Raw genomic sequence first — 18,390 nt, 5'->3', positions numbered from 1 at the left:
GTCCATGCAAAAAAGTCTGTGTGATTCAAATGAAGATGAGCTAATGGTAGAGCAGACATAGTAGCGCTCAAGACTTCACTGCTATGTGGTTATCCCTCACCATCTTTCCCACTTCTACACCTATGCATGGCCACCTTTAGGCCACGTGTCATTCTTCCATTTCTTCATCCTCGATTTTAAAAATAATTTCCCAAACTCCGATTTGCAAATAATTTTCCAAATTCTGGTTTTTTCAAATAATTTTAACTCTTCAAATTTTCATCCTTAGAATTGTTTAGGCTTACCAAAAATCCTATTTTTTTCAATAAAATTTGTTGTCATTTTCTTTTCGGCAAACATTTTTCACATCTTCTTTGATTTTTAAATGTTTTAAAATAAGTATGAATTTAATTTTGTAATTCCAAATGATGGAATTTATGGAATTGATTCATGCAAAAATAAATTGGGCTTCGGTGGGGGCCTAATATCATTGATGTCTTCTAAAAATAAATAAATTTGAGTAAAATGCAATATCTGTTAGTAATGATTTCTTACTTTGTTTAGTGACATGTGTGACATACTTGTTGTTCATTATTGTGCACTAACCCCATTTTATGATAGCGTATTAGTGTTTGCTGTTAAGGTACGCTCTCACTATCACTTTTACTATCCTCTATACTATTTAATTGTCATGTCTGCTTCATCATATTCAGTAGAGACCCATTTTAAGGCTTAGAAGGCTGTTACGATCTTCATCGTACCTTCCCAATAAATAACTTGACGCTCGAACCAAAATTTAGTTTTTCACAAACTGTTTTTTCCCAAATAAGGAGTCACACTTAGGGTTTTCTTTCTTATTTTGCTTTCCCTTTAAAAATAAAACAAAAATAAGTGCATGTGTAGAAATGCGGGGTCCACATAATTATATTATTTTAAATGAATATTAAAAATATAAACAAAGTAAAGAGCTTATTTTATGTACATGGAAAATGTCATCTCATTTTTTTTTTTCCGAATTACATTATTTCTTTATTATTTATAATTAATAAATAAAAAATTTAGTATACAAATCATTACAATTTTATTTTAAATTAAATAATAATAAAATTATTTATCTCAATCCTCAATTGTGTCTTGAAAATCAATTTATATCAATTAATTATAAAATTTAAAATTTATTTTTTTTAAAAAAAAAGTTATTCCTTTTATATTTAAATTTTAAATCAAAGAATAAATATTTTTTAATTTTCAAGTTTATCTACTAAAATTAGTTTAAAAATTAAAAAGAAATAAAATTATTCATATTTTAAATATTTATTATTTATGGTAGAAAGAGAAAAGCGAATAAAATTAAATTATTTTTCTATTTTTAATAATAATGAATTAAATTAATTAAGAGATAAAATTCAAGATAAAAAAACAAATTATTTTTTAATCAATACCTAATTTAATATAAAATGGTGTACATGATTTATACTTTTATAAATATTATAATTATAAATAGTATATTAACAATAAGTATAATATTTTTATATCATATAGGATGATGTATATATTCTAACTAAACTATTTATGCTAGTTTTATAACCTCACACACTCTTGAATATCATATCATTCATAAAAACTTTTAAAAAAAAAACCTAATAAATATGAGTTTAATTTCTATCTTATTCATACATTTGAAAACCAGCAGTGCAAGTGTTTTAGCAGCACAAAGATGACAAAAATATGCAACAAAAGTATAACTTTGTGATATATGACATAATTTGTAATATTCAGTAATAATATTTAATGCACCAATTAAAAATATAAATTTTCAAAGTGTACATTCAATATTAATCTATATTAATTATTTAATTTCATTAAATTTCATATCAATAATTTATATATATTTCATTGTAATGGTTTTGTTGTGGTTCCATGACATTATTAATATTTTTTATAAAATATTAATATATTCACATACCTAAAATTAGTATAAAAATTCAATTTATTTATTAATATAATAAAATATTATTGGATAATATATTCTATATATCTATTACAGATATTACTATTAATATTATATTTTTAACTTAACTATTGGTATATTATGTTTTTTTATATATTATTTTAATTAATGATATTTGTTAACACCACGTTCAATTTATTATAAGTAATGCATTTAAACGCCTATTTAAAACATGATTCCTTAAAAGAATAGTTTTCTCTAGATTACAAAAAATTGCATCCATTATTAGAGTTTTCAAATACTTAGAATTAAAGTCTACACATTAGTATCACTTACGTGTACCTAACAAAATGCATTTATTGGAAGAATAAATTTTCTAATAAAAAAAATTGAATAATAATAAGATATATTCTTTTATGTATATATATATATATATATATATATAATTTTGATAAACTAATTTTTTCCAATCATTTTTATAATGTAAAATCTAATAGATTGTGCATCTATATTTAATTATTATTTATCTTTTATTAAAAATGATATAATAATTGTATGTGTTGTACTTAAAAAATCCATACACTAGATTGAATAGAAAATTATTACTATGAATTAGTATTTTATTTTTAATTCTATAATATACCGAATGGAAATATATATCATTTTTTACTTCTCTATCTTACCCAAAAATAAAACATTAAAATCACTAAATCTTTAATGACTTATCCAAATGCAAGAGTTTAAATCATTAAATCTGGTTATATCTATTTTTTTGGTAAATTTTTTTGAGATATATAATTCCTATTTGCCAATCCGACCAACTAAATGGAACCTAAAAATCCATCATATTAATCATAAATTATTTCCAAAATTAAACTTGAAATTTAATTACCTTAACCGTAATTAAATCGGAATTATTTTATTTATTTATTGTTTCTACTTCAGGTTTTTTAAACATCTAGAACCACTGTCCTTTCAGGCGCTGAGGGGCCGTGTGGTCAACTGCGTCAACACTCCCTCCCGGCTCCCACTACGAAATCTCGATCTTTCTCTCAATATCTCGCCGACGGCGATCTCTCATAATCTCCGGCCAGTCAGTCTCATTTTCAGTGTGGGGTTTTCGAAATTGGGCTAGAGTATGTTGAGTTTTGTTGGTTTTGATTGCTGAAATTGGGGATCTTTGTCTGGTTGTCTTCAAAGTTTAGGAAAGAAAGAAAAAGTAAATTTCTTTGGAATATTGCAATGGTTTTTCGGGGGGTTTTTAGGCTGATGATGCTCTTTTTAGAGGCTTGAAAATTTATGCTGCTTAGTTGTTAATTTGAAGACACATCTGTTGTTTAGTGTTCATGTGCAAATATGTCTTATTTACCTTTATTTTGTTTAGTATAAAGTTAAAAATCTTTGAGACGGATAGTTTCTGTTGAGGAGAAAGAAGAGCGGTTGGAGTTGATGATGAGCTCAGATGATTTCTTATTCCTCTTTCAAAAAAATTTTCTGCTCAGTGACCGTTTTTTATTTACTGATCTTTCTATTTTTGTTTTAATGGATTTACATACGCCAGAGCAGTAGAAATTGAAATGGGTATTACACAAGATCTCCTCAAGGCTGTTGATCAGTATCTCTTGAAGTGTTTTGAGCATCAGACCTGGTATTCAAATAGGAGAAATGGAGTCTAAACCGGAGGCTCTTGCGATTCCTCTACAGATGTGGAATTACGAGTCATGAGTGTGGCAAATGAGTTGGATACATGACTTGCTTGGGAACGAAGATAATAATATAGTTGCCGTAAGTAGTCCCATGCCAGTTTTGCTGCAATGATGATCCATGAACCAAACGAATGATATAGATGCGGTAAGTAGTCCCATGCCATTTTTGCTGCAAGGATGACCCATAGACCAAGCGCCGGCCATCCTAATTCTGGAACTAAAATGAAGAAGAGTAAGATTGGGGCAATTGTGGCAAAGAGGAGTCGAATGGGCCCAAGCTTTTTACCAACAATAATGGTTCCAACATAGATAAAAATAACAATAACAAAAATATATATAATTCATTTATGTTCCTCAAATAAGGAAATGCTGACGCTTGATATTTCACTGAGAGGAGGACACCCAATATTAAAAGGTAGCCGAAAAAAACTTGGATCTCAAGGGATTCACTTGATCCTTGATCTTGCTTTATGAAGGAATTAAATCCTTGCTTTTGCTCGCTGTGATGCCAAGAAAATGAAATTAGTTTGAGTGTTTAATCAACAAGTTATTAATGAAATTCAATAATAAAATAAAAAAAATACACAAAAGCCTTCTCAATAACGAGGGGCATACCGTTGTCGTCTGTCCATGAAGTGTAGATGCAGTTGTAGCTCTTAGCTCTTAAGAGCTCCTTTCCGATGGCTGGCAGTAGCTCTTAGCATTTGTGGGCATATATATTAGTTTATATAAAACCTTCTCAATTTGAGAAGTATATCGCCGGGCGTGCTTCTCAATTTGAGAAGTATATCGCTGGGGCGTGCACTACCGTTTTTCCACAGGATTGGTTGGAAGTTAAATCAGTTTGCGAGGTTGGAAGTTAAACGTTGGTTTCTCCTTTTAGTGAGCCAAGTCACGGTCTCGATGCCTTAAATTTTCTCTAAATCCATTAATCATCTGTTGACTGCTTGCATGTGGTTGTACTTGTTTTGTAAGGAATTAATAAATGTATATAATATTTTTAGTTTTGAAGAGGATAAAATTTTTTTAAAACTGTAAATAACACAATATCAAAGACAAAAATAATAAAAATAATAATAACTCTATATCAAAAAAAACCTAACTTATATGAATGGACTGATTTTATATTAATTTTACTCTCTCTTAAACCTTATTTTTTATTGTTTTTGATATAAAATTATTGAATCGATTGTTTCTTAGTGTCATGATAAAGACTTCAAATAATTTTTTATTTTATTTTCAACTAATATTTATTCTAATTTTGTATATCTTATATGTGTGTCATGGGGGCATTAATTAATTTAATAAAGATACGCGGCCATACCTAATTTAATAAAAAAATAAAACCCTAATACACAATTTAAATATGTGCGACGAACAGTGTATGCCATCAATTGCTCGCAACGGAGACGGCGACTAATTACCGAGTGGACAGGGGTCCGGAGTCCAACAATTGTAACTTGAATTCTTTTGCGACGACAAAATGCCACGCGCAGGGGGAGAGTGCGGGGCACTCACCACAACCACAACAGCCGAAAACTACCAATGATTAGGAGCGTGCGGAAGGCGCTACAGCTGTGTCGAGTGGCAAAAAGTGATTTAAGGCGGTGATGGACACCAGGGAGAGGATTGAACGGTCAAAAAAATAATAATTGATTCTTTCTGCAAATGCTCCTGAAGGACGATAGAATGAATGGACTGATTTTTCATATTGCATCTTATTTCATACAAAATATTTTTTAAACCGAATATATAGATATATTAAGGCAGAAAAAAAACCTTCAGCGAAATCTGAAGGTCTATGATCAAGCCAGAAGATATCTTCCCTATTTGGCTTTTCTTGCGTTAATGAGATAAGTTGGACAAAAATATAAAAAGGTTTGAAATATGTTTTTTTTTTTTTTAAATAATAATAATAAAAAAAAACACCAATTGAGTTTGGATAATGTGTTATCCCCATCCCTTAATATTATATAAATAATATATAAAGAAATAATTTGATTTAATTTATTTTTCTTTTCTTCTTTTTAGTATATATATACATTTTTAATATAATTAATTTAATAAAGGGATGATTCCCTTTATTTACTTTTATTATTATTATTTTGGATGAAAATGGAAATAAATTTAAATAATCCTTATTTCTAATTTTCAATAAGATGTCAATAAACACATAAGAGCTTCATTTAAACCAAAATCATTGTAAAACATAGTTATAAAAGATTAGTCATAACAAAATATTTCAACATTATATATATTTATTTTAAACATTAAATCACATGTATAAATGTTTGAGTATATTTACACTATATATTTCATGCAACATATGAATTTAGATTAACCCACCCTAATACTTGCTTTAATCAAAATAATTTCATTTGCTTGGAATCGTAGTAAAGAAGATGAAGGATTAAATTCCTCCTTTCCGTCCCAAGGGTATATATTATTTTTCGGGATGTTGAGTGTCCTCGTGCAAGTGAAGTTTCAAGGAAATAGTGTTTCCCTATTTGAAAAGCATGGTATCATCATATCAAGTGTTATTAACTTGAATATAAGAGAAAAATTATAAAATAACCGAGGATGAAAAATAATTTAAATTTAGAGATAATGAGCGAATATCTAATTAAAAATTAATCTCATTATCGAATTTATGCATCAAATAATAAATTCAGATTCAATAATTATTGAACATTTATAAATATCATGTTGAAAAGTCAAAAGACACCATGTGGTCATTTTCTAAAATTGTGGATTTCTTTTTGCATTTTTATATGAAGATATTTAAAAATTAATTTTTTATTTTTGAAATTAAGTGTTGGAATCGATATGTACCAAGTTTTTTTAAGTTGTAAAACATTATATTTTTCCAACTTCAAAACTTAATAATAAAATTTGATAACAAATTTCAATCTATCAAAAAATGTTTTAAGCCATCAAATATTTTCTTGGATATATTTGTATTTATTTTTGTAAATTTTATTACCAACGAATTTCTATTTTTTATTCTTAAAATTAAATGACAAAATTAAAATTGTTAAAAATAAAGGACAAGTATATCTCAACTTTAATTAAGAGGAGATATATTGAGCAAATGAAAGAAATAAAAAAATAAAATAAAAATTAGTGTATTAGTATTGTATGTCAATGGTTTATATTGTTAGAGTGTAGCAAATATTTTCATTTTTTTTTTTACAATAGATTTCATGGTGGTGTAGAGATTTCTTTGTATAAGAGTTTTTAAATTTTAATATGTATTTTTTTTCTTTTTCTATATATATAGTTTTTTTTCTATGATATTATGTTATCTTAGTAATTCAAAAGAAATAAAAATCATTTATCCCACATAAAACTAAGAATATTAAATATATTTAATAAGACTTTGATTTTCTTGAAGAAGTGAGGTAAAGCCAATCGTGGTTTTTATTGAACCCATAAACCCTTATTATAGCATTTTTTTTTATTTTGTATTAATTTTTTTTATTAATTTAATATTAGATTATTATTATTATTTTTTAATTTTAGATTATTATTATTATTATTATTTAATTTTTAATTAAATAACAATTATTCGATTATAATAATTTTTATTTTTAAAATTTAAATAAATAACAAGACATGTTTATACTAATTTATTTTTCATTAGTTTAGCATTGGATTATTATTATTTTTATTTCCATGTACCTTCCACACTCGCACACCCTCTACAATTCTAAAATTCTCAGCCATCCACGCTCTCACACCCAATATTATTTTTATTTTTTATTTTGAAATTTGAAATTGTTTTATTTTTGAAATATAACTAAATAACAACTATTTACCTTAATTTATTTTTCATTAATCTAATATTTCATTATTATTATTTTTTATTTTAAATTTTTTTATTTTTATAATTTAATTAAATAATAACTATTTATTTTAGTTTATTTTTCATTATTTAACATTTTATTATTGTTATTTTTTATTTTGAAATTCTCAATAAGACATGTTTATATTAATTTATTAATAACTTACAAGTTTAATTATAACTCACAATCATAAATTTATAATTATGATTAATTGAATTATAAGTTATTGTTATCTTTAAAGTTATTTTGATATAACTTAAATTTAGTTTACATTATCTTATTATCACAAGTTTTAAAATTTTATTTTGAAATATGATGGTAGCCACTTTGAGCTGAAAAATAAATTTGTGTCATATAATTATATCAAAATACATTTAGGTCATGTTTAAAACATTAAAACAGATAATAGGAATGATAAATCAAATTCAATTCTATTTATTAAATATGTTGAAATTATTGTTTAGGACCATAATAAAAATAAAAAAATTATTTTTATGGAATCCAAAATTTGCCCAAAGTCTTTCTTACTTTTAAAGTTTTTTTAGCTCAAATTTGTCCTCATTCAAATCCAAAATTTTCTTTCTTAAAAAGAAAAAAAAAAAAAGTAAACTTGAAATTATCTTTGCTCTTAAATAATATTGATGACCCGAAATAATATATGAGCATTCAATTGTTCAGCACCCAGGAATCTTCCCTTCCTCTAATTCCTCCGCTGGGAAAATCAACCAAGATCTGAATGATCTATTCTTTTTTCAGATTTCACTTCCTTGGAAATGTCGCCTTCCCTATTCAAGAAAATCACCAGGATTAATATCAGAGTATATATACATCAAGCAAGCCTTGATCAAAATCAAAATCAAAATCCATGTTTTCACTTGGTTCCTTCTCGTGGGGGCTAGGGATGGCAACGGGACGGATTTAGGATGGGTCATCCCCATTCCAACCCCGCCCCGTTTATTTGAAACAATTTTCATCCCCATCCCATTTAAAAAATTAAACGGGGCTGGGCGGACAAGTATAATAAATTCTCATACCCGCCCCGTTTAACTTTTTTTTAAAATTTTAAACTTTTTTTTAAAAAAATTACTTTTAAAATTTTTAATTATATTAAAATAAATATATTTTATAAATAATTAAATTATTATATTTTTTTATAACTTATTTTATTAAAAATATTTCATTATTATCTATATATTAAAAATAATAAAATAAAATTTAAATTAAATTAATTTTAAAATTTAAATTTAATTTAATTTTATATATAATCGGGGCGGGGCAGAACGGGTACTCGAAAAGACCCGCCCCATTGCCACCCCTAGTGGGGGCTGGACCGTAGCTTATTAGCTTCTATCGATTTCACATGCTTCATGAGATCTAGAAATTGAGTATATGAATAACCACCATGTTCTTCTATTTCCTCTTCTTTGAATTAAATGTCTTTTGGACATGGGTGATCAATGGCAACATCAAAAGACAATTTTAATAAAAAAATACAAAAATTTAGTCTTCAAAACATGATTTCATTAATTTATATATTTTATATATATAAATAAAAGGGCAATAGTGATGTAACCCACATCATATATTATATTATATTATATTAATGTCATAATTATATATTAGTAACAAACTCAAATAAAAGCATGGTTGAATGGGTCAAAATATAGGAAATGAGAAAGAGTCTATCCAATGGTAAATGAGTTTATGAGATATAGAGTGCTAAGAAGGGAAATATATATATATGGAAATTAATATAAAACCATATTCATCAACTTGATTTAACAAAATACCAACTATTCGACCTGTCATGAGTTTGCTTTACTACCCCACAAAACATTAATATGCAAAATTAGCAAATATTCAAGCAGTAACAACCACCTCTCCCCATCCCCACCAAAAAAAAAAAAAAAAAAAAACCTAGGAAGTGTTGAGGCATGCATGCCTGCTACTATGCTAAAAAAACCAGTGGTGATTTAATGATTTTGATATTTTTGCTTTCTATCAGACGATGGGGATGGGAGAGTGGAATTGAATGGATTGAATGAGATCAGGGTCTGGCAAAATGAGAGGAGGCAGAGAGAAGTGACTGTAGGTGGAGCTTCCTCTTCTTATCTCCTGCAACGTCAATAGTGCTGCAACTGTGTTCCTGAAAATTCCTTCACCAACCACTGTTATTGCTTCTTGTTCTCTTTCATGGACACCACCTTCTTCTTTCACAGCTGGGAACACTGCATCTATGGTGCTTTCACATTCCTTGACCAGCTTTGAGACAAGGTCTGTTGTAAAGAAAGGCTGCTGTAACACCTTCTGAATGAAGGGCAAGCGCAACAGCCCACCAGTTCTTTTGTCATACTTCTTCAAGATCTTAGCCAAGCCTAAGAACACCCCACTTCCTTTTTTTTCAGTATATATTAATTTGAGATTCCTACTAAAAAAAATGATACAAAGACGTGTGTATGTACCTGTGTAATTGATATTGCTGTAGTTCTCTAGGAGTACCATTTCGCCATGGAAATCAACTATATCTTTTCTGATCTTTCCCATTTCCTCTCTATAGTTTGTGTCTGAAGGGTGGTTGCCATTGAGCCCCCATTTATCGATCACACTCTGGATCCTCTGTTGTAATTCCTGCATTAATGCCATGTTATTTTATTGAGCTCATGTTCTTCTTCTTCTTCTTCTTCTTCTCTCATCTTCATTCTCGAATATAAATATATATTGAGGAAAATGAAATAGGCAGTCAGTATAATGGTGAAGAGAAGTATTGTAGTTGAGTTTCTGAAGTGATTCTTGAAACTTGTTTCAACTTCTGTGCCTCATCTACAAACTAACTCATACTTTACCTTTTGGAATTTGAAGGGAATCCAAGGAATAATCTTCTAGCAAAGTTTTATATTAATAAACTTTTGAATGGGAATTCAAAAACAGTTTTGAAGATCCTAATATAAAAGAGAAATTTAAGTCAATTTATGATTTACAAATGGAGTTGGGTTTGGATTTCCAAGTAAGCTAACCGATCTAACAAAATAAAAAATGAGAAAACAATTTACGGGAGTTAAAATTATCCGACAACTACCACCATATAATCATAAAAAATAATAAATAAATAAAATAAATATTTCTCTCTCACATACTCTCTTGGAGAAAAGTGTGAAAGAATGCATTTTTGCAAGAAACTGCTTTCTTTTAAATTTCATCTATTTTACTTCGTAAAAAATGAAGGTTAAAACATTTGTGTTTTGAAAATAGAGTGGTTTTTAATTTTTTATAGTTTTATTCACGACTTAGGATAGAGAATTCGTCAATGAAACAACCAATCTAGATTTTGGTATTTTAGAAAGTAATCTAAACTCTTATTTCCACAAAATAAAAAATAAAAAAGATTTTATTAAGTTAATCCATAGCTAAAACAGAAAAAATGGCACCACCGATAAAGGTCATTCAACGCAACAACACAACCTAGAAGGCAAACTGGGCTACTGCACCAACCCTACCAATGGATGGGCTTTGGTTTTGGATCCCCAATGGGCCTAACCTTGGGCCAACACACTTACCCACTACTATTTGAAAACTTGTGATCACTTGACCTCCCTAAGTGGTGACAAAATGAAAATTATTCATCTTATTCCTCACTTAAGGTCATTATAGAGTGTGTTCTTCACGTGTGATCTTTATCTTATGATATCATAGCAAAACTTTCCTCAAAAGTCAATAACTTGTGAATTTAGAAATACTACCACTTAGTTGATGAATTTGATGTAACAATTCTACACATTAAGCAAGCCTTTTTCTCTTATTTTTTAACTTGAGATTAAAATTTCTGAACCATTTTCAAAAGCATATACCAACTACCATCATTGTAAGGATAAGCAGGTTTCTATGATAATTTTAAACCTATAGTACCCCTAAAACCTCTTAAATATCATTTTCGAACTCTTAATTTCAGGAATAAGAGATCAATTTTTAAATACATTGAGATTAAAAAATGAAAAAAATAGTAATTTCACAATCTCGTAAAAATGATTGTCATTATCATGATGTTCTGATTTTTCAACATGACATCTACAATTCATAAGTAACTCTTGAATCCGAATTTGTTCTTTCATGCATAAATTCGAAAATGAGACTAACTTTTCAATTATATATTCGCTTATAATCTCTAAACTTAAGTTATTTTTCATCCTCAATGATTTAGAATTTTCTATCTTATAAACTCAAGTTACTAAGAACTATGGTATTTTCAGATTTTCAAATAAATAAAGCAAAAAAATGCTTGTTGATATTGGGTGGGTCCCACTTTTGTCACAACCCAATACCATATGATCGGGTCGTGGAGCATTCATATCCTAAACCATCATTGGTAGCTCCTCCAACCCTGAAAAGACAAATTCAGCACTCACCTTATTCCTGATAATGAAATCCTCCTCCTGCTCCATGAAAAATGCATTAAACTTCTCGATCTCATTATTCAACAAGTACACAAACTCAGCCTCGGCTTTCACCGCCGATCCATTCACCACCGCCGGAGAAGACGAAACCAACTTCACCAGCTTCTTCAAATCCTTGTAGGCCAGGAATTTATCGCGCCAATCAGGCAACGTTTCCTGAATTTGTTGCTTCAATCTCTTCCCGAATTTCATCGAATACTTGGGGTGATAGATTCTAACACAATCGCTGGAGAGAGTGAGGAGAGTCAGTATTGGGAGAGGGAGGGGGCAGAGAGTTTTATCAGGCAAAGAGAGAATATTTAGAAAGCATATGCTTGGCGTGATGAAGTGGCTGTTAGAAAAAGCACAAAAAAGTCGTTGAAAGGAGGGAATTCGCGGCATATTCGGTTACTATACGGTCATACTTATGACCAATGTTGGTAAATGGCTTTTGGGACTGGTAATAAATTTGGCAATGCTTGAAGTGGCGTTATTCTCACATATCTGTGACTGAATGCTAGCTTTGGAGTGGCCATTGGATGGCTGGAAGCTGATGTGATTGGGCGGTGAGGGTATGGCAGTGTGAGAATAGTGGTTGGAGTGGGTGATGGGGAAATGGGAATTTGAAAATGGGATTTCGAGAAAGGGTATGATTCCTGGGAATCCCAGGAGAATCTCCCAGGGAAATGGGAAAAAAATTTTGTCTGAGTTTAGGAAAATGTTTTTGGAAGAAACCAAGCGAGGGAATATGTGATTTTTGAACTATAAATGCTCTTTCTTGTATAATTGGCTCTATTGTTCGGGTTGATTTTGTCTCCAATGGTGTTTGGATGCAAGAAAAAATGAAAGAATTGATTTTCTAGTAATCTTGTAATATAATTTATTCAAATTAAAAAAATATTTCCGACTATTGCAGGTAAATTTTTGTTTGAACAATGAAACATGATTCCATATTTAAAAAAAGATAGGATAAAGTTTATCAAGACATATAATGAAGATTTACTTCATAATTAATTAAATTATTGAAAATATTATTCTCATAGAAATGAAAAATAAGGTTTCTTGACTACTTTCTGAAATACCCCAAGATTCAGATTAGTTGTTTCACTAGCGAAATTTGTAATCTCAATTCATGAATGGAACTACGAATATGAGAATCGTTCATTTCTCACAGCACAAAAGTCTTGACCTTCGTTTCACAGAGAAAATGGTATAACTTTAAGATAAATGATTTTTTTCTTAATAAGTACCGTATTATTTTTTGTTTATTTCAAGGGAGAAAAGAAAATGCATTCTTCATTTTCGTTTTTCGAGAGAGAAAAGAAAACATATTCTTTCTTTGGTTTTTTAGGGAAAGAGAAGAGAGACTTTTCACAGGGAGGGACAAAAAAAAATTTATTTATTTTTAATAGTGATAGTTTCTGGGTAGTTTTGACACTTCTAGAAACTACTTTCCCATTTTCTCATTTATTTGGGTCAGGTCGAGTCAATCCACTTGAACACCCAAACCCAACTCCAACACATAAATATATATGTAAAAATTATGTAGTTAATGACAAGTATGCAAGAATATTCTTAAATTATGCCTGACCAATTAAGCTTCACACTATCATCTGCAATGTTTACGAGTGGAGCCAGTAGATGCAGGCCCGAGGACAACCAGACCAAGCTCAGCCCTAGCCAACAGACTACAGGCCCAATACGGGATACATAACCCAAACCTTAATTGAGTGCATCGTCTGGCCCAAACCTATATTGGTGAGAAAATTACAGAAGATAAAAAGGAATAAAAATTTTAATAAATCATGAAAAAAAAAAAAATTCCAAGAGCGGGTCAAGTGTTTCATCTTTTGTTTTCTGGACTTATAGGAAAATGGCCAAGTTTATTTCAAATACATTGATAGTGAAAAAGTAAAGCAAGAAATTCATTTTGTTTTTGTACAATAACATCGTGTTTGGTGTTTAGTACACGAAAATGAAGAGTAAAAAGTAGGTATCTTGTTTTTTATTTTCTTTTCTTTTTTTCATTTATTCGCAGATTTAAATAACTAAAAGTGTGGGAATAGAATAAAAAATTATTTCAATAGAAATGAAATCTCACTTATAAATTAGATTTTAATTGACCTCTTGTAGGAGGTATTTGATTTATTCCGTGCAAGTGAAATAAAAATCAAAAACTTATTTACATAAGTTATTTTAAAAATAATTTTTAAATTTTAATTCTGTAAAAAAAATTATAAATTCAATGATTGAATATAAACTAAATTTAATTCAAATCTCATTAAAAATAAAAATAATTTTTATTACCAATAAATTTAAAAGTAAATAGTTTTTAATAAATATGAATATTAATATTATAATAAAATCATAAGTTATATTTCTGTTATAAATATAATAAAAATATGGACATTAAAATCCTCATGAAGCATATAATTGATTTATTTTGTTAAAAACAAATAATAATAATCAAACATTAATAATTATTAATATTATTTTATTTAAAATTTATTAAATCATTAATAAATTCAATATAAAGTCTCATTTGATTTGAAATTCATTTTTCTATTGAAAATTTTGAAAAAATATTGTTTTATACAAACGAAAAATAGTAGAGTTAAATCAATTTTTATCCAAAAAAATTATGGTGTTTATGGGGTCATTATTTGAGTTTTAAATTGTTTTTAAAAATTACTAGACTTGATAGCAAATATAAGGCATTAGGTGTAAAGTCATTCAAAATGAATTTAAACTTATGACTTTCTAGTTAATTTGATCGATATTGAGTTCCATGACTTTTAAATGCTAATAGAATAGATTTTTGTGCTTCAAATTATTTTTAAAAATTAGTAAATTTTTTATATTAAGTGTTGCTTGATTTGGAATTTATTTACTTAATAAAAAAATTTAAAGAAGTTTAAAACATATATAATTCAAAGGAACATCATGTTTGAAGATTTTTTGTATGGTACTGGGTGATGGAGAAAGAATGAAAGAAGAAAGATATCGGTCTTGTGGTTTTTATTTTATTTTTCCTATTTCTCTATATTTTCATTTTATTTTTTAAAAATATGTGAAAACAACTTCACACCTATTCTCTAAAAACTGTTATTTATTTTACTCTGTTTTTAAAATTTTTTTTATAAAACAATAACCAGATATTGGTATTAAATCACACACCCAAGCAAGCTTTTATTGTTTAGAAAAAAAAAATCTTAAAAAATGATTTTTAAAATTAAATAAAAAATTATATATAGTTTGAGAGTTTTTTAAATAAAAATTAAAAAAAACTATTTTAAATTATGTGTATCCATATTATTGTCAATTTATTTATTTTTCCATTATTATCTAATATTAAAATGGAAACAAATATTACTATTCCATGTACCAAACATGACCTAAAAGTTTTTGAAGAAAATTACTCATAAAATTATCTAAAAATATTTGCCATTAAAACTTTATATAGTTTTATTTGATGAAAAGTTTTAGGCTCTACTATTTCAATTGTAAAGAAAGTATGAGACAATGAAAGTGAGGGAAAGGAGAATGAAAAAAAATTAAGGAAAATAAATATAATCTTGATAGATTTTTATTATTTATTTTTAACAATATTTTATAGAAAAAACTAAGATACCAATATTGTACCACTCGAACTCCCAATCTTCACAATTAAAATTGATAACCAAATGATCTAAAAGAAATTTAGGTATTGTTTATTTTTTGGTTGAATAGAAAAAATCAAGTTATTTGACTTTTTTTATTCAACTAAAAGTAATTTGTTAATATTAACCAACATAATTAAAGTAAACTTGTTATCAATAAATTCAATTTACTAATATTGATTGACATCAAGAAATTATTTTTAGCTTAATAGAAAAAATCAAATATTATGATTTTTTTTTTCTATTTAGTGAAAAAACAAACACCATCAAAGTCATGAAGTTTAATGGACAAGGAATATGGGAAAAAATGGAAAGAAATAAAAAAAAAAAAGGGAAAAATTCATTTTTCCCCTTGCCTTTTTGACTTTGGACTATTATACTTAAATTCATTTATATATATAGATCAAGCTATTTTTTTTTTTTTGATTTTTTTTTGTGACTTTTGTTGTTAAAATTAATTAAACTATCTTAATTTTATACAATTTGAATGAGAAATAAATTTACTATAAGTTAATAAAATTGTCGTTGAAAAAATTAAATAGGATTGAAATAGATTTTGTTTTTATTCATTTTTTTATTTTCAAGAAAATTTAAAATTTGTCATGAATTGATTACTTAAAAAAAAAAAAAAGACATCAACAATATCAAATGCGAAATAAATAGCACAAAAAAATAGAAAATTTAAAGCAGAAATAAATTTAATATAAAATTTCAAACCTCAACTTCTTACCATACCAAAAAATCAAAATAAAACTAGTTGTCATCTATTCCAATTAAAATTAGAACTCCAAAACATAATCCACATTCATCTAAATATTCCTTGAAATCAATAATTTTAATTAATTTTGAAATACAAAAAACAAGGATCTAATACTCTTTCAAATTAAAAATATGAAAACGAAAATTGTGGACTCACTTTTTTCACGTGTGTCCTCACTGGAATGGCATAAACCATTTTTTATTTGATGAAAAATTGATTTTTTTTTGGAAAAAGACGTTGAGTCGCCACTTATTTTAGTTTATTTTTTAAAAGAAAACAAAATAAGAAAAAAAAAACTTTATGCCACTCCTTATTTGGAAAGGAAATATTTGCGAAAATTGAGTCTAGATTCGGGGTAAATAAATGACAAAGAGAATTATATGAAATGATTTATTGAACTAATTAAAAATATATATTTCAAAAATTAGTTTTTCAAGAAATTTCAAAGGATTTTATTAAAAACAAATTTGAATTAATGATTTTAATTTATTTATTTACAAAATGTTTCAATTTATTTTCAATAAATGATTTCATTCAATTTTATTTGTATTGAATTTTCAAGAAAGTCATTTACACTCATTGTTAAAAAAATCATTAAAAAAAATCAATTTGGTTTTATTTACAATAAGAAGAATTTTTATTTATTTTGTTATAAAAAATGATGAATTATTTGCAAAAGTGTTTCAATTTATTTTCATTTAAGAAAAGTGATTTATACAAATTATTATTTTAAAAAAATTTATAACTTTATTTGCACCAAAAATTTTAATTAAAAAGACTTTTATAGCTTTATTTATAAAATATTAAAATTCAATTGAATTTTATTAATGATAAAAAAAAAATTATTAGTAGGAAAGTGAATTTTTACAAAAGTGCTCAATCTCTTTTTTATTTGTAAAAAAAATTATTGTTTGATTTTATTAAAAAAAGATTGATTGAAGAAGAGATTTTCTCTTTATTTGATTTAAAGGAAAGTTTTTCAATTTTATTATAACTTAAAAATAATAATAATAGTAATAAATCTTTAATTCTATTTGTCTTAAAATATTTGGATTTTCTAAATAAATAACATAAAACAAAAGAGTTTATCCAATTTTATTTAAAGAAAACCAATTTTTCATATTTTATTCATGAAAACATCCATCTTGATTTTTCAATTTGATTTTTGTTTTATTTTAAAAGGACTTTATTTGCTTGAAAAAGAAGTTTACACTTTGATAATTTTATCTAAAAGAAAAAGAATTTCATTTACTTTTATTATTAAAAAAAATACTTACAAATTATTTAGAAAATAATTTACCTTAAAAAAAATTATGAACAAGTTATTTAGAAAGAAAACCTTGTGACTCTTTATTTGGAAAACACATGTTTACTAATACTAAGTTTGAATTTAAAGGTCAAATTACCTATTACAAATATATGGTGGTGAGTCATACCATTCCTCTAAGTCCGTATTTACTAAACGAATGGAGGGACTATGACAATTAATTAATTAATCATCAATACCAAGATTAAGAACACAAATCAATATATACAAAAATGACAATAAAATCATATTACAGGAATACACAAAACAAATGACAAGAGAATTATGTAAATTGATTTATCAAACCAATTTAAAAAATATAATTTTTTTAAAAAAAAATTGAGAAATTTCAAAACAACTTATTAAAAAAAAAATGAATAAATGATTTCAATTTATTTGCAACAAATTATTTGATTGAATTTTATTTTCAAGAAAATTATTTGCACTTATTCTATCAAAAAAATTTATTACAAAATCTCAATTTGGCAATAAAAAAAAAAAGAGTTTTACTTGCTTTTACTAGCAAAAGTATGAATTTTTAAACTTTATTTACAAAAGTATTTGAATTTGATTTTATTTACAAAGAAAATAATTGTTTTACAAAAATACTTTCAATACAATTTTATTAAGAAAACGATTTCTACAACTCTAATTTGCAAAAATGACTCATCCTCTTCTCATTAAAAAATTATTTAAATCCTTCATTTCTAAAAATTACTTTTAATTCCATTTTAATTAGTGAAATTTATTAGACAAA

At 26.6% G+C, this 18,390-nt stretch overlaps 1 protein-coding gene across 1 annotated transcript; it reads right to left on the bottom strand.

The window, feature by feature from the left end:
- Positions 1-9,235: 9,235 nt before the first annotated feature.
- On the bottom strand, positions 9,236-12,190 carry LOC117931834 (SPX domain-containing protein 3). The gene is made up of 3 exons (XM_034852906.1): positions 11,882-12,190; positions 9,944-10,109; positions 9,236-9,856 (listed from the first exon to the last, which is right to left on the bottom strand). Exons 1-3 carry the CDS (start codon positions 12,119-12,121, stop codon positions 9,483-9,485), a joined length of 780 nt encoding a protein of 259 aa, XP_034708797.1. The 5' UTR covers positions 12,122-12,190; the 3' UTR covers positions 9,236-9,482.
- Positions 12,191-18,390: the final 6,200 nt, after the last annotated feature.

The sequence above is a fragment of the Vitis riparia genome, chromosome 15 (assembly GCF_004353265.1).
Source record: "Vitis riparia cultivar Riparia Gloire de Montpellier isolate 1030 chromosome 15, EGFV_Vit.rip_1.0, whole genome shotgun sequence".
Classification (NCBI taxonomy): Eukaryota; Viridiplantae; Streptophyta; class Magnoliopsida; order Vitales; family Vitaceae; genus Vitis; species Vitis riparia.
Note: the sequence above shows the minus strand (reverse complement) of the source record. Positions and strands in the feature narration are given on the sequence as shown.